This window comes from Hemiscyllium ocellatum, chromosome 1, assembly GCF_020745735.1.
Source record: "Hemiscyllium ocellatum isolate sHemOce1 chromosome 1, sHemOce1.pat.X.cur, whole genome shotgun sequence".
In the NCBI taxonomy this organism is placed as follows: domain Eukaryota; kingdom Metazoa; phylum Chordata; class Chondrichthyes; order Orectolobiformes; family Hemiscylliidae; genus Hemiscyllium; species Hemiscyllium ocellatum.
In genome coordinates this window covers 155,149,673-155,170,359 of record NC_083401.1, presented here as the reverse complement: position 1 = coordinate 155,170,359, position 20,687 = coordinate 155,149,673, and the positions used below count along the sequence as shown (strand labels likewise).

Genomic DNA, 20,687 nt, shown 5'->3' with positions numbered 1-20,687 from the left:
TCCAAAAAAAAAGCCATTGAATTCAAACTGCTAATGAGGAGAGATCTGGATTTCAGGCAGCTTTCGAAATAGAGCTGACCACCAGTGAAGCAGCACGATTGATGACGCCTGGGGTGCAGAAGTCGCCAAAACTCAGCAAAGTGCAGCACTAACCATAGAATGTTGCCGTTGTGGCAAAAGAAACGCAGTGCTGCCGGTGTACACAGTCGGCCATGTTGCTCAGATTTGCCAGGTACATCACACGCAAGCGAAAGGCTATCTAAAGGAGACGTAGAGGATAAGGTCACAAGTGTCAGCCAGGGACTAGACTGGGAGTCATTTGGGTCTGCAGGACAAGCAGAAGGCCCAAAGTCATCAGAGTTTCAGTTAAACATTCTGTCCGTATAAGTTGAAACTAATTTCTGGGTCCTTCCCAAATTAGACGAGAAGGTAGTAGAGATGGAAGTGGGTATAGATGCAGCGGTGTCTCTGAATCCCAATTCAACAGATAGGGAAATGTGAAAAGCAGTGCCATTGAAACCTGCCAGGATTACACTATGGACATACACTGAGCAAGTGGTCATGAAGTCACCATTAGCAGAAGCTATTTACAGGTAAAAGTGCAGCTAAGGGGTCAACGTGCCAAAAAGTGACTGCCCTGCATTATTAGGCCTCGTATTAAAGTTAAATCGGGGTGTGTGGTTAGTCGACTGGTGGACTCTAAAATGAGTTTGCAGGAGACTTTGGACAGGTATAAAGGTGTCTTCGAGAGAACCTGAGGGGAAATGAAAGGAGTAGAACTTTTAACTTTGATTGAAGTAGAAGACCTGTCCAAGGAGTCTGAAGCCACATCCAGGACCGCATGCCATCGGACTGAAGAAGAGACAGCATTGGAACAACTAACGGACTTGGGAGCATTGGAACCAGTAACACCCAACTTCATCACCCCAGTCTTAAAGACAGATGGCATTGTGAGGATTTGTGGTGACTTTAAGGTCATAGTTAACCCAGTCCCGTGTGCGGATCAAGACCAACTTTCAGTCACTGGACCTTTTCAGTGCACTGGCTGGGAGAAGCAAACTCTTTAAGGATTGATGTGTCGCTGATGGGGTTGCAATGGAGACACAGCCCCCCCTTCTGATTATAGTGACGCACAGGGTACTGTGCCTCTACAAGTGACTTCCTTTTGGCATCACATCAGCACCGGCTGTATTCCAGAGGACCCAGACCCACATTTTAAGTGTCCAATGTTGTCTGGATATTTTGGTTATTGGATCCTCTGAAGAGGAGAATTTGAAAAATCTAGCGGAAACCCTAAAAGGATTGCAGGAGCATAGCCCACAGAAGAGAAGAATGTAAGCTTTTAAAATACTCCATAGAGCACCTGGGCCATCTACTTAATGGTGAAGGACTACATAAGGCACCCAAAAAGATGGAGGCCGACATGAAGGACCCAAGACCAGCAAATCTATGACAGCTGAGGTTGTTCTTGGGACGTTAATTACTATGTAAGCTCTGGCAACCGTGCTAAAACTCCTGCATTGGCTGCTGGGAAATGTGCACCCATAGAAATGGACCCAGGACTGTGAGGAGACTTACCAGGTGATGAAACTTGCCCTGAAAAGGTCAGGGCTGTTGAATCATTTCAACCTGAGGTTCCCATTGCCGTCGGTGTTCGATGGAGTTGGTGCTGCATTGAGGTCACGAACAAAGACCGAGGACAAGTAGGCCCCAGTGGAAAAGGAAGTGTTGGGCATCATGACCTGTGTTAAAAAGTTGTATGAAATCAAACAGCAACAGCTGGAGAAGCATGGCAATGCAGACAGGTTAAGGTTACCACTGCCGGAAAATAAGGATGTTCCCAACTGGAAATTGAAAATTATGTAGTTTTCCCAGGAAGACAATATATTGGTGTCAGTGAGTAAGGTGTGGAATGCTCCCTGGAATGACAAGTGCCTAATGGTGCACTTGTTACAGAACCCACTCCGAATTGTGTCCTCTTTTCAGAAGGTGGAAGTTGGCCTTATCAGATGAGTGTTTAATGAGACTTGTTATTCGTCCCCATTAAGAGGAAAGATGCTGGAATGTGTGCACACGATGTGGTGCAAGGAAATAGCCAGGAAATACTTTTGGTGGCTGAAGGTGGACTTCCAGATTGAGGAGAGAGCGGGATTATGCCACTGTTGTTGCCCCTGCACCAATGGGAATGGCCTCAGTCATCATGGCGGTCATGAAGTCAATATCAGCTGGAGCAACAATGGACTGACCCAATGAAATATTTGTTAGGTTCAGGAACCCCAATCTAGTCATGAGTGACAGCAGTCTCTCATTTCCCTAGTATGTGGTGAAAGAGTTTGAAGAGTACCTGGAAAATCACAGTCAGATATGTGAGAATAGCTCCTTATCTCTCTGTGACAAATGGCCTTCAGAGATAATTGTACAAATCTTGAAGTGGGTCCTAAAGACTTCACTAGGGGAGGGTTCACTAGGATGGGCATTCAATAGATTCTTCAGCGTGTGCAGGACCATGCCAAACCAGATGACCCAATACTCACTCCTCTCCTTAATGTTTAACTGGCAGCTCAACTGGCGCCATGATTGACCTAATGTGTCCGGATGAGATGGGAAAGTTGGTTGAGCAAAGTTAAGAAGCACGTGTAGTCAGAAGGTCAGGAAATCCAATGCCAAGAGTATCCCAAAGATGAGAGACCATGTTCACCTGGAATCATACATCTGTGGAAAATTGGATCCCAATGGTGATGGTGGCTCAACCTGGTCCATTATCATATACAGTGCGGCCTAGGATTGAAATGGTCTGGAGGAGACATGCTGACCAGTTGTTTGCTACACCTCACAACGGAGAGATTATCTTCAGACCATGAGCCAGTCCAGATCGGGCAAGTGGTGTCGACCAAGTTTCCAAGCTAGGCTTGACCATACCCAGGGAGGCTACAACAGCAGCTTCCCTGGGCATCAATAACCAACCAGAGAGGGACATATCAGTGGAATAACAGAAGCTTCTGGAAGCCTAAGCGACCACTAAAAGTGGTTGCTGGGGTAAGGAGACTGTCTTCTGAGGACTCAGAAGATGTCTCGCAAAGCTGAGAAAGTGGGAAAGTCAATGGCTGCTTGCTGAAGTAAGACATGAGGAATAAGCCTGCAAGTATTAATGCTTTGCTGCAGCAGAGAGAGTGATGTTTGAAAACTCACAAGCAGTATTTGCTTAATGTAACTGAGCAAGACTGGAGCTTGGTAGGTGGGGGCAGAAGTGCAGTAGAGGAAGGAGGAGAGAGGGAGAGTTCCCAGAGGCAGAAATGGCTTGGTTAGGCTGTTGTCAATTTAAAAACTGGTTTTACATTTGTGTACGATTTCAAAACTCTGGGCACAGAGATGCAAGGAAGGAAGGTGATGGTCTAGTACTGAATCTTAAGCTGAAATCCCAATCCAGTCTGGAAATCTCTGCATCCTCTTAAGAACTGTCATATCCTCCTTAAAGGTAGAAGTATTGTTTCCCTGCTTTTACAGTCAATACCTTTTTTATTTATGATAGGTATTCACTTCATCGCTGGCTCTTGTAAAAGTATTTGTGATAAATTATTGACTTATATTTATTATCTTTTCTCTTCAAGGAATAGATCAATGATGACACCAGAGGCATGGTCATTACTTTTATTGCTTAACAATATCTTACTGAACGTTGAGGGATGGCCGACTAAAGAAGGAAATGGTCCAAAACATTATCCACCGTTGGTGCGTTTACGACATAAGGTATTTGTTGCATTCTGTTTTAATTATTGCTATTTCAGTGTATTTTTTATGTGCCAAGGTTTGCATTATTTTTAGTTCTGAAAGAACTAAAAACGTCCTGAGTTGACAATATTCTTCTTTGTATTAGATAGAATATTATTCTGAACTGTTCAGTTCAGAAACTTTCACCGTTGTACAATAAGATCCTGCATTGGCATCATTCCGATTATATCCTCAAGTGGTATTGATTCATTAAAATAAGCATTTTATCCTTCAGTGTGAAAGAAAGGCCATTGTGCTGCACAAAACCTCATTTACTAGTTTATTTTTCAATATAATATGATAACTAATAATACTTTTTCATGTTTATCTCAGGGAATGTATTGGGGCCAGAAATGGGAAATCAAATTGCATTGCTACACAGCTCATTGTGACATTACAAATAAGCTATTTATCACATGAAACCTGCTGTCATCATGATTTGTCATGCAATGTACAATGACTTTGTAACTACCTTAGGTTATTGAAAACGTATTTAACATGCCCATGCACATGTGGCACGCATTTGGGAAAGACTGATGTACAAATTCTTGCAAACTATAAAAGAATGGAAACCAGTTGGTACGCAACAAAATACTTAGAGAAGAAACCAGTATGGCCCAAAGTCCATAAAGTGCTGAGCCAAATTCTTAGTAAAATGCACAATCCATTACGTCTGGTGCTCACAATTACAGCAGGAAAAGATCACACCAAATGATGCTGTCGTTTTCCCCCCAAAAAACATTAAAATCAAATACGAGTTGAATACACAAAATGAATTGTTTAATCAACCTGCTGAGTTCTGAGAATGCAGTCTTGGTTCAGTGGGTCACTTGCTTGAAAGTGTGATAAAACTAGTTTCTGATTTATTATATGAATCCAAGAGTGGTTGCAAAATAAGATATAAATCCCGGGAGCAAACCCAAAAATAAAAAATTGCAGATGTTGGTTATTAAAAATAAGATCATGAAATGCTGCAAACTCTAAGCACATCACGCAGCGTCTATGGGAAAAAGTTATTTTGCCATGTAGCCGGTTGGCTGGAAATGACAAAACTGATTTGAATTGGGCCAATCAGTTTAAATTATCCCTCAAAAAATGCCCAATTCCAATCCTGTTTTATTGACAAACTTAAAAGCCAATGACACAATCTGATACTTTGGGGTATAAGGACTGGAAAAAATTGAACAGCTGGGTGGAGCACTGCCAAGCCAATGACATCTGCACACTGCCCAGAAAATAGCTTTCTTAATAGCTTCGATCACTAACCTAGGAATCAGAGTTCCCAAGAAGAAGAAGACAGGAATTCTGAGAAAACTGATAGCTGCCTGGTTTAGAGATAAAAAGTGTTTGGTAAATCTTATTTGGGAGTTTTATCGGACTAATATTATAGAAGGGAAGGTAAAAGATGGATTAGAGGAAGGAGTTGTAAATAGTTGTTAGTTAATAATTCCCTGTTATACTTTAAGAAGTAAAGTTGTTAATTTTTATTTTAACTAGTTCTTCGCCTATCAGATTTTCACAGATTACTGCACGGGATAAATCTTTTCTGTGTTGCTGGTTTTAAATTAAGCTGGAGAGTTTGCCCCATGTCGTAATAGCAGGAGATTAGATTAGATTCCCTACAGTGTGGAAACAGGCCCTTTGGCCCAACAAGTCCACACCGACCCTCTGAACAGTAACCCACCCCCCTCTGACTAATGTACCTAACACTATGGACAATTTAGCATGGCCAATTCACCTAACCTGGAAGTTGGGGGGAAACCAGAGCACCCAGAGCAAACCCACACAGACACGGGGAAAATGTACAAACTCCACACAGCCATTTTGCCCAAGACTGGAATTGAACCTGGGACCCTGGCACTGTGAGGCAGCAGTGCTAACCACTGAGCCATCATGCTGCCCTGGGTTGAAAATCAAAGTGACAGGTCAGCACAGGCAGATAGAAAAGCTGCTACCTCTCAGTTGCAGATAAAATCCAGGTCATCGAGTGTGAGGTACTCTTGGCTTTGTTGTTATTCGCATAGGTGTGGCCTATTCCCCGAACCTGTGCCATTGCACTTACTCAAGCCATCTTCCACTTCATCTGGAAGTCAAAAATGAAGTGGGTCCAAAGGGGCGCCAGGTATAAAACTCCAGAAGGAGTGTACCCAACACAACCTCATCCTGATGGCCACCTTTGTGTATGAATGCACCAAACTGTGCATAGACCCACGGTAAGCAAACACCAAGTGTTACTGAATACCTATCCCCAGTGTTCACTCATACTATTTGCACTTACCTGTTGACACTTTTTTAATTACCTGGAATTATTTTGCCATTCTCTCTCCACGTGTATATCCTGTGCTTGTGTTTTTCTTTCCACTTCATCTGGTGAAGCAGCAGCACTCCGAAAACTTGAGATTTCAGATAAGCCTGTTGGACTAAAACCAGGCGTCGTCTGCCTTCTGACATTGGAAATTTCAAATGCTAGGGTTTAAAGTGAAAGGGGAAAAGTATTTCAAGAAGATGTCCAAGGCACTACCAGGGAAGATGGATAACAATGTTTAAGAAGAATGTAGACAGACACCTGATCAGCCAGGCAAAAGCATGGTACGGATGATGTGCAGGCAGATGGTCATGTTTGAAAATGGCATTGTAGTCAGCACAGACATGGTGACCTGAAGGGCCCATTTCTAGGTTGTACTGTTCTATGTTCTACCCTACCATATTTATACCTGTTGATGTTGAGAAGGGGCAGAGTTAAGTTGATAACTCATGTTTTGCTTGCCTGTAGTTGGAACTAAGTTAAGATCAAAAACCTGGTCAGTGTTTTTCATTAACTTGAGGTCATCAGACAGGGAAATGGAGGACTTTGAGTAATTGAAATAAGCCTTAAACCTTTGTGATGACTTTGGAAGTAGTCAGACTTGTGTGTCAGCATACTTTCTCAGGTGTGTTATGACATGTGGCATACACTTCAGACAACAGTTGCATATACCTTTGATACTGTTGTATAATATGATGATATTATCATACAAAGGTACCTCATCACCTGCGTTTACTTTATCTGTGTAATGGAGTCAGTTGGTTAAGCAGAGAATCCTGACCATGTACGTGCAACTTGGGATACCATGGTCTTATAAGTAGTTAATGCTGCAAATAAAGTTCAAACTATCCAACACAACTGATCTTGATTATCAGTTGTTAGTATAACCTTTGCAGACCAATATACAGTAAATCACAGCTGAAAATGTGTTGCTGGTTAAAGCACAGCAGGTCAGGCAGCATCCAAGGAATAGGAAATTCGACGTTTCGGGCATAAGCCCTTCATCAGGAATGAAGCCATGTGCTGTGCTTTAACCAGCAACACATTTTCAGCTGTGATCTCCAGCATCTGCAGACCTCATTTTTTACCCTTACAGTAAATCACAAACTGCATCAAGGTACATAACAGGTATAGGGAGTGCTGCATGACTGGAGGAATTGAGGTTTTGGTTAAGAAAAAGAAGGAAGCATATGTCAGGTATAGACAGGATAGATCGAGTGAATCCTTAAAAGCCTATAAAGGCAGTAGGAGTACACTTAAGAGGGAAATCTGGAAAACAGAAAGGTGACATGAGATAGCTTTGGCAAATAGGATTAAGGAGAATCTAATGGGATTCTATAAATACATTAAGGAGAAAAGGGTAACTCGGGAGAGAATAGGACCCTTTAAAGATCAGCAAGGCAGCCTATGTATGGAACGACAGGAGATGGGGGAGATAATAAATGAGTATTTTACATCCGTGTTTACTGTGGAGAAGGTATAGAATGTGGGGGAAAAAGAGAGTGGCATCTTGAAAAATGTCCATATTAGAGAAGGAGGGGGTGCTGGATGTCTTAAAACTCACTAAAGTGGATAAATCCCCAGGACCTGATCAAGTGCATCCCAGAACTCTGTGGGAAGCTTGGGAAGTGATTGCTGGGCCCCTTGCTGAGATATTTGTGTCATCGATAGTCACAGGTGAGGTGCCGGGAGACTGGAGTTTGGCTAATGTGGTGCCACTGTTTAAGAAAGATGGTAAGAAAAATCTAGGGAACTGTAGACCAGTGAGCCTGACGTCAGTGGTGGGCAACAAGTTTGGAGGGAATCCTGAGGGACAGTATGTACACGTATTTGGAAAGGCAAGGGCTGATTAGGGATAGTCAACATGGCTTTATGCAATGGAAATCATGTCTCACAAACTTGATTGAGTTTTTTGAAGAAGTAACAAAGAGGATGGATGATGTGGTTCTGCTCGCCGAGCTGGAAGTTTTTGCTGCAACCTCTAGGAATTCCTAGAGGCATGGCATTCATCCACAAACTCCATTAACAGACACATGGACCTGGACCCCATATACAAACCACTACAGCTGAAACTGACACCCGGAAGCGGCAAGAACATCCATCAACAGACACATCGACCTGGACCCCACATACAAACTACTACAGCTGAAACTGACACCCGGAAGCGGCAAGAACATACCACTATAAATACCGGAAGAAACATCAAAGCAGCGCTTCACAGGAGGCTCCAATAGCAGTGATGATGTTCCCTAGCCAGGGAACGAAACGTTTGCAGCAAAAACTTCCAGCTCGGCGAACAGAACCACAACAACGGACACCCAAGCTACAAATCTTCAACCAGACTTTAAGGATGGATGAGGGCAGAACAGTAGATGTGATCTATATGGACTTCAGTAAGGCGTTCGACAGGTTTCCCATGGGGAAACTGGTTAGATCTCATGGAATACAAGGAGAACTAGCCATTTGGATACAGAACTGGCTCAAAGGTAGCAGACAGATGGTGGTGGTGGAGGGTTGTTTTTCAGACTGGAGGCCTGTGACCAGTGGAGTGCCACAAGGAGTGGTGCTGGGTCCACTACTTTTTGTCATTTATATAAATGATTTTAACATGAACATAGGAGGTATAGCCAGTAAGTTTGCAGATGACACCAAAATTGGAAGTGTAGTGGACAGCGAAGAGGGTTACCTCAGATTACAACAGGATCTGGACCAGATGGGCCAATGGGCTAAGAAGTGGCAGATGGAGTTTAATTCCGATAAATGTGAGGTGCTGCATTTTTGGAAAAGCAAATCTTAGCAGGACGTATACATTTAATGGTAAGGCCCTAGGGAGTGTTGTTGAACAAAGAGACCTTGGAGTGCAGGTTCATAGCTCCTTGAAAGTGGAGTCATAGGTAGATAGGATAGTGAAGGCGGCGTTTGGTATGCTTTCCTTTATTGATCAGAGTATTGAGTACAGGAGTTGGGAGGTCATGTTGTGGCTGTACAGGACATTGGTTAGGCCACTGTTGGAATATTGAGTGCAATTCTGGTCACCCTCCTATCGGAAGGATGTTGTGAAACTTGAAAGGGTTCAGAAAAGATTTACAGGGATGTTGTGGATTGAGGATTTGAGCTACAGGGAGAGGTTGAACAGGCTGGGGCTATATTCCCTGGAGCGCTGGAGGCTGAGGAGTGACCTTATAGAGATTTATAAAATTTTGAGGGCTCAGATAAGATGAATAGACAAAGTCTCTTCCCTGGGGTGGGGGAGTCCAGAACTAGAGGACATAGTTTCAGGGTGTGAGGTGAAAGGTTTAAAAGGGACCTAAGGGATAACTTTTTCATGCAGGGGGTGGTGTGTGTATGGAACAAGCTCCCAGAGGAAGTGTTGGAGCCTGGTACAATTGCAACATTTAAAAGGCATCTGGATGTGTACATGAATAGGAAGGGTTTGGAGGGATATGGGTAAAGTGTTGGCAAACCTTGATTAGGTTGGGATATCTGATTGGCATGGACGAGTTAGATCGAAGGGTCTGTTTCCGTGCTGTACATCTTTTGTGACTCTATAATGAAACACCGATAATGTACCACCATTCAAATGAGTGGCAGTATGGAAAATAATCAATTGTGAAGCTAACTTACTTAATCAAAGTCAATGATTGCTGTCAGTTAATCCTTCAACTTGAATTCTTTGTAAAGTATAAGTTCACAACTTGCAGATAAGTGCACTAAGGAATATAATTCAAGATTGAAAATGTTCAGAAGTGTTGAACTCTTCACTCCCTTGTGCTCCCTCTGTAGCATTGGTCTCCCACCATGCATTCAACGTACCTAAGAAACACAATTCGCCCACAGAAGAAACAAGCCAATTCCATTCAAGTAGCCTGTGAATATCACAAAACAAACAAGAAAATGAGAAGTTTGAGAACAAAATCATACTCCATATGTTCATCAGATAATCAAATCGTCCAGCTTCAGATCACGAGGCACCAGATTACCTTGTGATCTCATGCCCTTGAGCCCTTTTCTTCCTGCCTTGATCCCAAATCTTCTACTCTTGTCCCCATGACTACAGAAAGATCTCCAACCAGGATGCTGAATTTGCATTGTGTTGATTCTCTCATGGACATAACCCTTGGATCTACTAACTGTGGGCTGTTGTTATTTGCAGCATTGGCCTGAATTCTTTGTCCTCCCTCTGAACATTGTTGATGGGGTCCTTCAGAAATAGCAAAGCCCAACGTTCAATATCAAGAGGGCCTTGCATTTCACCTCATTGGCACTTAGCCAATATGTCATGACTTCGAGACAGTTAATTACATACAGAATATTAGATTGAATACTTTCACTTTACTCAATTAACAGTAACTTCACATCTGTTGGACTAACTGTATGAATCTATATGACAGGATCAGAATGTGAAATGAATTGTGTGGCATGATTCTCATATTTGTTGGGCAGACTGAATACCTATTGGTGAACTGTCTGATGGTTTTTAATTGTACAAAAAAAATCCTGTTTCATGGGATGTGCCAGTGTTTGTTGCTCATCTATAGTTGCCTTTGAACCGAGTGGCTTGGTCAGCTATTTCAAAAGGAGTTAAGGGTCAGCCACATTACGGTGGGTCTTGAGTCAGAGCGGTCTCTAGCACAGAAAATGGCCCTGTGCAGGTCTGCGCCAGTTAAAAACAAACACCTCACTGTTGTAATTCCATTTTCCAGCACATGGCCCATAGCCTTGTATGCACTGGCACTGTAAGTGCGCAACCACATCCATCTTAAAAGTTGCAGAGGTTTCTGCTTTTATCATTCTGTCAAGCAGTGAGTTCTAGATTCCACACTCTTGATGAAAATGGTTTTCCTGATATTCTGTCTAAACATTCTGTCCCTTTTAAATCCGTGCCCACTGACTTTGATTCCTTCACCAAAGGGAAAAATCTGTTCATGTTGATCATATTTACTCCCCACATCATTTTATTTGTCTCAGTTATCTCCCCCCTCAGTCTTCTCCGTTCTCAAAGAAACTAGTCTGTTCAATCTCTCTTCATAACAAAAACGCTCCAGCCACAAACAACCCAGGTCCTTTCAATATATAATTTCAGTCACATCACACTGTAAACTTTTGCTGTAAATTCTGTCTTATGATCTTAAAGTTCACAACCACCTCATGAAGGAGCAGTCCTCCGAAAACTAGTGCTTCCAAATAAACCTGTTGGGCTATAAACTGGTGTTGTGCGATTTTTAACTTTGTCCACCCCAGTCCAACACCGGCACCTCCACATCATGACAGATAAGAAATGGATGACAATTTCCTTTCCGAAGGTCATCAGTCATCGAGATAATTTTCCTTTTAACAATTAATGATAGCTTCACAGTTGCCATTATACAGACTAGTTTTCAGATTCTGTGAACTGAATTTAAATTCCTCTGGTGGGATATTGAGATTGTGAACCTATATCCCCAGAACAATAGTCCTCCCGGATGTCTGGAATCTGGAGCAGTTCTGTTGCAGCTGGGCTTTATCTCCCACATAGTGCACACATTGTTCTTAAATACCCAACTTCATCGCTCTCCATGGTCACAGTCTGAGACTCAATAATTATTTTCACAACCTTGCCATCCTATTTGACCCTGAAGTGATCTTTCACACACCAGCTCCATTTTAAAAAAAAAAGCCGAACTGCATCGCTGCAATATCACCTGTCATATAATCTTTTGCAGAAACATTCAAGTCTATGGTGCCTCTGGATTTGATTATTCTAACTCTCTCCCAGCCAGCTAAATGAATTCATCCACAAATTTAAACTTATTCAAAACTGTTGTGGTTCTGTTTGCCGAGCTGGGAGTTTTTGTTGCAAACGTTTCGTCCCCTGTCTAGGTGACATCCTCAGTGCTTGGGAGCCTCCTGTGAAGCGCTTCTGTCATGTTTCCTTCGGCATTTATAGTGATTTGTATCTGCTGCTCCCGGTTGTCAGTTGCCGTCCGCTGCAGTGGCTGGTATATTGGGTCCAGGTGGATGTGTTTGTTGATGGAATCTGTGGATGAGTGCCATGTCTCTTTCATCCATCTAACCTTAAACTCTGTTTTGCCTTGGTTTTGGACATATGATCCTTTATTTTAAAATCTTTTCTTGGTTTTGCCCATTGCTATTTCTATAATGTCCTCCGGCCCTAAAACATTCTGAGAGGCCTGTACTCTTACTATTTTGACCTCCTGCATACAACCTGTTTTAGTTTCTCTTCCTTGGTGGCCATGCTTTTAGTTTCTCCATTCTAAGCTCTGGAACCACCCCCCCTCCCCCCCCCAAAACCATGGAAGCTCCTTTTCAGTTTTTGAGATGGAGGGTCTATATATCTAGTGTCAAGCTGGCACTGAAATTCATGTATCACATTTTTCATTTGTGTGATAGTCAGAGAATCCAGAGATCGAGATAGTCAGAATGGCCATTCAGCCTAAAGTCACCAGAAGCAGCCCTTTGGACTTGACACACTCAGGCCTGGACTGGTCGAGACCATGCTGCAAATGAAGACAGCGAATGATAAAAACAAAACCTCTCTGATAGAGGCTGATCGACCCTCTCAATAGAATCCAGCCTGAAGGAGAGTGGGCCCAGCTTGGACCTCCATTGCGCCCTTATTCGCTTCTCCAGGGTGAGCACCAGACCTGGCCTCAGAAATGGAGGCTGCTTCACAAACAAGGGTGACATCAGGCAGATAGGCCAAGCACCAAAATGTGGTGCCTGCCAATCAGTGATTTCGCCTTTGATTGATTGGGCCTGGTGCTGGCAGTGGCAAAGTGATAGTGGAAGGGCATCACAGTGACATTAATGAGATGGGCCAGCAGCGAGAGACATGACTCTGATGTTGGTTGGTCCAGTGCAGGTGGCAGTACAACGGTGGCAGAGAGGCATCTACCCAGCAGTGACAGACAGTGCCTGAGGATCAGTGAGGTCAATGTTGGTTGGGTTTGGTGTAGTAAACAACAAAACAGTGGAGGAGGAATGGCAGTGCAGGTCTGGTTGATCATGGTTAGCTGGTTCCAGACTGATGATCGCTCTTTAAGCTGCAGTTTTCTCTCCTCCTTCTTAAATTATTCAAAATGGCGCCAAATCATGGTGACAAAAGAGAGCTGTTATGACATGGGGTAAACCCTTCTGTTAATTTCAACCAAACACACAGAAAAGCTCACCTCGCCTCGTAATTCGTTGAAGTACAAGTGACAGAGAGCTCCCTAAATTCCATTATCTAACGGAAAAATTAACAATTTATTCTTCAACTCCCAAAAAAATTAAACAACAACTATCTACACTGTAAGCCTCCTTTATCTTAATGATTTATTTATCTGCCACTCTAAAAATATACTGATCCGATAAATTTACAAAAGATAATCAACTTTCAAAACCAGCCTGCTGTGGATTCTTCTCTGTATCTTCCTGGTCTTTTCTTTAGTCGTCTACTGTACAGACCTTTCATATGAAAAAGGTACCTTATAGAGAGCGAATCTGTGGGCAGTTTATATGGTGGTAGGTACTATTGGCCTGTCTGGCTAGATGTTCAAAATGCCTGATTTTTATACCCCAAGACACCGGATCGTGTTTACTGTTGTCAAGACAGTAAAATTCAAATTCGATTGCGTTTTAGTATCTTGGGGCATAACTTAAACTAGGAGACAGTGAGGACTGGAGATCAGAGTCAAGAGTGTGGTGCTTGAAAAGCCCAGCAGGTCAGGCAACATCTGAGGAACAGGAGAATTGATGTTTCGGACTTAAGCCTTCCATCAGGAATGAGGCTTTCGGGCTGGGGGTGGGGGGAAGCTGAAAGATAGACGGGAGGTGGTGTGGCTGGGGAAAAGGTAGCTGGGAATGTGATAGGCAGAGGAAGGTGGAGGTGGAAGTGATAGCTCAGAAAGGAGGCTGGAGCTGATAGGTGGGAAAGATGATGGACAGGTCAAGAAAGTGGTGCCGAGTTGGAGGCTTAGGACTAGGATAAGGTAGGGGGAGGGGAAGTGAGGTAACTGGTGAAAACCTCATTGATCCCTTGTGGTTGTAGGGTCCCAACGTGGAAGATGAGGCATTCTTCCTCTAGGCGTTGGGTGGTTATGGTTTGGTGATGGAGGACGCCCAGGACCTGCTTGTCCTCGGTGGAATGGGAGGGGGAGTTGGTGTTCAGCCATGGGGTGTGGGATTGGTTGGTGCGGGTGTCCTAGAGATGTTCTCTGAAACAATCCACAAGGTGGCATCCTGCCTCCCTGATGTAGAGGAGACCACACCTGGTGTAACGGACACAGTAGATGATGTGTGTGAGAATACAGCTAAATTTCTGTTGAATGTGGAAGGATCCTTTGAGGCGTTGGATGGAGGTGAGGGGGGAGATATGGGCACAGATTTTGTACTACTTGCAGTGGCAGGGGAAGATGCCGGGTGTGTTAGGGGTGGGCTGGTGGGGAGGCGTGGATCTGACGAGGGAGTCTCGAAGGGAATAGTCTCTCCAGAACGCTGACAGGGGTGGGAAGGGAAATATATCCCTACTGATGGTGTCTGTTTGTAGGTGGTAGAAGTGGGGCAGGATGATGCCATGTATGCGGAGGTTGGTTTGGTGAAGGTGAGGACCAAGGGGCTTCTGACTCTCTTTCTTTCGATTGGAGGGTTTGGGATCAAGGGTGGAGGTAAGGGAAGTGGAGGAGATGCACTGGAGGGCACCGTTGACCGCGTGGGAAGGGAAATTGTGGTCTTTGAAGGAGGAGGTCGTCCGGACTTTGAGGTGGAATTGGTCATCTTGAGAGCAGATGCGATGGAGGTGGAGGAATTGGGAGTAAGGCATGGCATTTTTACAGGAGGCAGGGTGGGAGTAGGTATAGTCCAGGTAGATGTCTGTGTCTGGTCGGTTATCAGAGATGGAGATGGAGAGGTCCAGAAAGGGGACAAAGATGTCCGGGATGGTCCAGGTAAATCTGAGGTCAGGGTGGAAGATTTTTGTGAAGTTGATGAACTGTTCAACCTCCTTGTGGGAGCACGATGTAGCTCAGACACATTCATTGATGTAGAAAAGGAAAAGGTGAGGGATGGTCATGGTGAGGCTGTGGAAGATGAACTGTTCCATGTACCCGACAAAGAGGCAGGCATAGCTGGGGCACTTGCAGGTGCCCATGGCAACCCTTTTGGTTTGGAGGAAGTGGGTAGATTGGAAGGATAAGTTGTTGAGGGTGAGGACCAGTTCAGCCAGGCGGATGAGGGTGTTGGTGGAAGGGTACTGGTTGGGATGGTGTGAGAGGAAGAAACGGAGGGCTTGGAGACCTTCATCATGGTGGATTGATATGTACAGGGACTGGATGTCCATGGTGAAGATATGGCATTGGGGGGGCAGGGAAACTAAAGTTGTGGAGCTGTTGAAGGGCATGGTTGGTGTCACGAATGTAGGTGGGGACTTCCTGGACTAAGAGAGGGCACGACAATGTCAAGGTATGCAGCGATGAGTTCGGTGGGACAGGAGTAGGTTGAGACAATGGGTCAACTGGGGCAGTCAGGCTTGTGGATCTTGGTTAAGAGGTAGAACCAAGCGCTGCAGGGTTCTCAGTCTCTGAGGTTGGAGGCAGTGGGTGGGAGATCTCCAGAGGTGATGAGGTTATGGATGGTCTGAGAGATGATAGTTTGGTGATGGGAAGTGGGTTGGTGGTCGAGGGGGCAGTAAGAGGTGGTGTCTTCAAGTTGGTGCCTGGTTTCAGCAGTATAGATGTTGGTGTGCCAAGCTACCACTGTGCCCTCCCTTGTCTGTTGGTTTGATGGTGAGGGTGGGGTTGGAACAGAGGGAGTGGAGGGCTGAGTGTTGCAAGGGTGAGAGGTTGGAGGCGGGGAGGTGTGTGGGCTAGTTGAGACAGTTGGAAATGAGATCAAGGGTGGGTAATGGACCAGCCCGGGGTGCCCAGAAGGATGAGGTGTATTGGAGACGGGAGAATGAGACCATGTCATGCTCCTGACAGAAAAAGTGTTGGAGAAGGTATTGCTGGTAGAAGAATCAATTGAGAAGGCACAGAACATTCTAGAAGACATGTAACCTGACTGTAATTTCGAAAGACTGAATTCTACTTTATTTTTAATATAAATGGCACTTGTATTTATTGGAATCTTCTACCATTAGAATCTTGCTTTATTCAGGAATAGTTAGTAGTCAGAAGGGATTTATTCTGTTTGTTAATAGTTTAGTTAATTAGTTCAGTGTTAGGGTTAGATAAATAAATTGTTACTTGTTATTTTAAAGTGAGTGTCAGGGAATTATTTAATTGCTGAAGAGCAAGTTACACCCCTTTACACACTCCTTTCACACATTATAGGGCAAGGTGCTCCACTCTGGGTAATTTGGTTTTTGTTCTCAGAGGGGTGTCAATTCCCACATTATAATAGTAGAGAGATTCTAACAATTTATAGGTGATGATGACAAAACAGGACAATAAGGAAGGTTTTCCAGATACAGAAGAGCGTGTTGAGGTCACATGTGGTGCGACATGAACTCAAGATCATTGTTGAAGCCATCTTCAAGGGTACGGAACTTGACTATCAGTTTCTGCTCAGTGATTCTGCATTGTTGTGTATCTTGACAACTACCTTGGAGGTTGCTTATCCAAAGATCAGAGGCTGAATGTCTTTGACCACTGAAGTGTTCCTTGACTAGGAGAGAACATTCCTGTCTGGCAAAGTCTAGTCATCCATTGTTGTACCGTATGCATTTGCCAGGATACCATATCTTGGGGCATATGAGATAGATAACATTGGCCGAGTCACTTGAGTATCTGCCGTGTATGTACTGGGTGGTATTCCCACTTGTGGTAGTCTCCATTTCAATGATCTGATGTGTCATGCAGAGGTTGGGATGTCAAGGTTGTCAGGCGTTGTGGCCGATTTTCTCCTGAAGGCTGAGTGGTTTGCGGTGAGCAATGGTCTGTTTAAGGTTTGGCTGTTATTTGAAAGTGAGAAATGGAGGCATAGGAATGACCTTGGCAAGATGCCGGTCATCATCGATGAGCTGTTGAAGGCTGCGAAGCACATGGTGTGGTCTCTCCGCTCTGGGCTTACGACTTTGGTTAGACCCTCGGCATGGAACTTTTTCACCGACAATGTTATTCCAGTCATTTGGTCTGTCCCCAGTTTTTAAAAAATTTTTTGTAATTATCTTTGTCTCATTTAATTGGATTATGCATCATCTATTCACTTGTTATTCAGCTGTTGACACTTTCCTCATACCGTCTAACACTTTGGATCACATGCAGGGACTCATTATTCAGCTCTGCACTCACACCATTTATATAGTCATTTGACCTTTCTGCCTTTGCGTTCTCTCTCTCTCTGTCTCTCTCTCTCTCTCTCTGTCTCTCTCTCTCTCTCTCTCTCTCTCTCTCTCTCTCTCTCTCTCTCTGTCCTTAAATTCTGTATTCTGTGTGTTTCTCTCTCACTTCACCTGAGGAAGGGGCTATCCTCTAAAAGCTTGTGATTTTAAATAAACCCATTAGATGATAACCTGTGACCTCTAACTTTGTCCACCCCAGTCCAATAGTGGTACCTCAACACCTCTGCATTCATTGGCTAGACATGGTCATGAAGGGTGGTCATACGCAACAGGCTTGTAAGCAACCATGAAAATGCATTTTTGTAAGTGGCAGAATCCACAGGAGGAGGAAAATATTAGGGCATGTTGGCTGGGTAAGTGACACGGGGTATAATATCACTTACATAAGTTGAAGGATAAGTACGTTATTTAATGATTCTTTTTTTCAGTTGAGCAGGTGCTCCACTGAAATGTCCCAGTGGATTCAAATCTGGATTCTGACCAATAAATAGAAAATAATCTATGAGGCTTACTGAGAGCGTCATCATCTCCTGAGATCTAACTAGATTATAAATAAATAGCCACAGAGAGTGCTTAGCAATGGTCGTTGTAAGCAAATGATTCAGTGAAATGAGGTCCCTGGGATTTGGAGATCTGATTAAGATACACGCTGCTTGTCAGCTTCTTTCGTCAGCTGCACTGATCAGCTCAGATGGGGCTCTGTGCTGCAGTGCCTCTCTCCCAGAGGAGCAATGAGTAACTGCCACACATGCTGCAGGTCCCATTATATCACTCTGCACGATTGCAGCAGCTTTCTTTGTCTTCTGCTTCATAAGCACTCTGCCCAAAAAAAAGTCTCCCAGGACGACGTCAGATGAAGATTTCCATCTGACAGCGAGACTTTAAATATGCTGTTCAAAGCACAACGTTAGAAAGGGGGGAGGAGGAGGTGCACAATTAATTTGAACATATTGAAAAGTCAAATCCCAACATTGTATTTCTATATTAGTATGCACAGAGCATCTGTTTCCCTATTGCATGGCATAAATGTTGGTATGTAAATTGAACTTTGCAGTCTCAAAACCTCTTCCAAAAAAGGGTTGACTTGCAGTCCAAATATAAAACCAGTGGGTAATGGGACTCATGACACAATGGTAGTGTCCCTGTCTCTGAGTCAAAAGACCCACATTCAATTCTCACCTGCTCCAGAAGTGTGTAATGTTGCGTTTGAACCAGTTATTTAAAAATATGTAGGATGAGTCTTGTTCCTCTGGCTATAATGGCAGTATATCATCATAGTATAGGTTTTCGTAATGCAGTGGTAGTGTCACTACCTCTGAACCAGGAGACCTGGGTTCAAGTTTCATCCGCTCCAGAGCCATATAGTAACATCTCTGAACACACTGATGTGAAAATGTAAAACCAGGTGTTGGTGATTACTGTCTTGACATAGAAACATACGAACAGAGAAAATAGGTTCAGGAGAAGGCGATTTAGCCCTTCGAGCCTCCATCATGCAACACAATCGTGGCTGATCATGCAATCTCAGTATCCCATTCCCATCTTCTCCTCATTCCCTTTGATCCCGTTAGCCACAAGGGCTATGTCCCGCTCCTTTCGAACATATCGAATGAACTGGCCCCAGCAGCTTCCTGACAGGTTAAGAACTCTAAGTGAAGAAATTCTCCCTCATCTCAATCCTGGATGAAGGAAGTCATCTGTAAGGCATTTGAGAAGGTTCTCCACGGTGGGCTGATAGAGAAAGTAAGGTTGCATGGGGCACAGGGTGTCCTAGCGAGATGGATAAAGAACTGGCTGGGCAATAGGAGACCGAGTAGTGGAGGAAGGGAGTTTCTCAAAATGGAGAACTGTGACCAGTAATGTTCACTAGTGATCCATGCAGGGATCACTATTGTCTGTGATATATATAAATGATCTGGAGGAAGGTACAAGTGTCCTGGAGGAAGGTACAAGTGTCCTGATTAGCAAATTTACAGATGACACTAAGATTTGTGGAGTAACAGACAGTGAAGGTGACTGTCAGAGAATGCAGCAGAATATAGATAGCTTGGAGATTTGGGCTGAGAAATAGCTGATGGAGTTCAATCCGGGTAAATGTGAGGTGATGTGTTTTTGAAGATCCATTTCAAGAGCGAACTATACGCTAAATGGGAAATTGATGTACAGAGCGATCTGGGTGTTCAAGTCCATTGTACCCTGAAGGTGGAAACACAGATTGATAGAGTGGTCAAGAAGCTATACGGCATGCTTTCCTTCATCGGACATGGTATTGAGTACAAGAGTTGGCAGGTCATGTTACAGTTGTATAAGACTTTAGTTCAGCCACATTTGAAATACTGTGTACAGTTCTGGTCAGCACATTTTCAAAAGGATGTGGATGCTTTGGAGATGATGCAGAAGAGGTTCAGCAAGACGTTGCCTGGTATGGAGGGTGCTAGCTATGAAGAGAGGTTGAGTAGATTAGAATTATTTTCATTAGAAAGATGGAGGTTGAGGAGGGACCTGATTGAAGTCTACAAAATCATGAGCGATCTAGACAGGGTGGATAGCAAGAAGCTTTTCCCCAGAGTCAGAGGCTCAATTACTAGAGGTCATGTGTTCAAGGTGAGAGGGGAAAAGATCAAGGGAGATATGCGTGGAAAGTTCTTTATGTAGAGGCTGGTGGGTGCCTGAGGCATGTTGCCAGCGGAGATGGTAGAGGCAGGCACGATAGCATCATTTAAGATCTGTCTGGACAGATACATGAATGAGCAGGGAACAGTGATACAGACCCTGAGGAAATAGGCAACAGGTTTAGATAGAGGATCTGGATCAGCACAGGCTTGGAGAGTCAAAGGGTCTGTTCCTGTGCTGTCACTTAAAGTCAAAACGCTCTCTGGCAAAGTCAGCATGGTTTTATGAAGGGAAAATCATGTTTGACTAATTTGCTAGAATTCTTTGGAGGTGTAACAAGCAAAGTGGATAATAGGGATCCTGCCAATGTAATGTATCTGGACTACTGGAAGGTGTTTGATAAGGTGCTGCACATAATGTTAATTTACAAGGTTGGATCATATGGGATTAGGGGTAATTTATTAGCTTGCATAGGAGACTGTCTGATGGACAGAAAATGGAGAGTCAGGATAATTTATTTTTCCATAGATGGCAAGAAATAAGTATTTGGATGTCACAGGGTTCAGTCCTTGGGCCCCAGCTATTTATATTGTACATTAATGACTTGGATACAGGGATAGAAGGCTCTAGAGTCAAATTTGCAGATGACACAAAAAGGAGTTAAGGAAACAAGAACCTTACTAT

The 20,687-nt window shown here is 43.8% G+C and overlaps 1 protein-coding gene across 2 annotated transcripts in view; it reads left to right on the top strand.

Moving 5' to 3' along the window:
* The first annotated feature begins 3,618 nt into the window (after positions 1–3,618).
* Positions 3,619–20,687, top strand: part of fstl5 (follistatin-like 5) — a 532,169-nt gene continuing 515,100 nt past the window's right edge. For both annotated transcript variants that reach the window (XM_060832827.1, XM_060832822.1), the window contains exon 1: positions 3,619–3,747. In XM_060832827.1, the coding sequence (XP_060688810.1) occupies positions 3,619–3,747 (129 nt within the window). The remainder of the gene's footprint in view (positions 3,748–20,687) is intronic.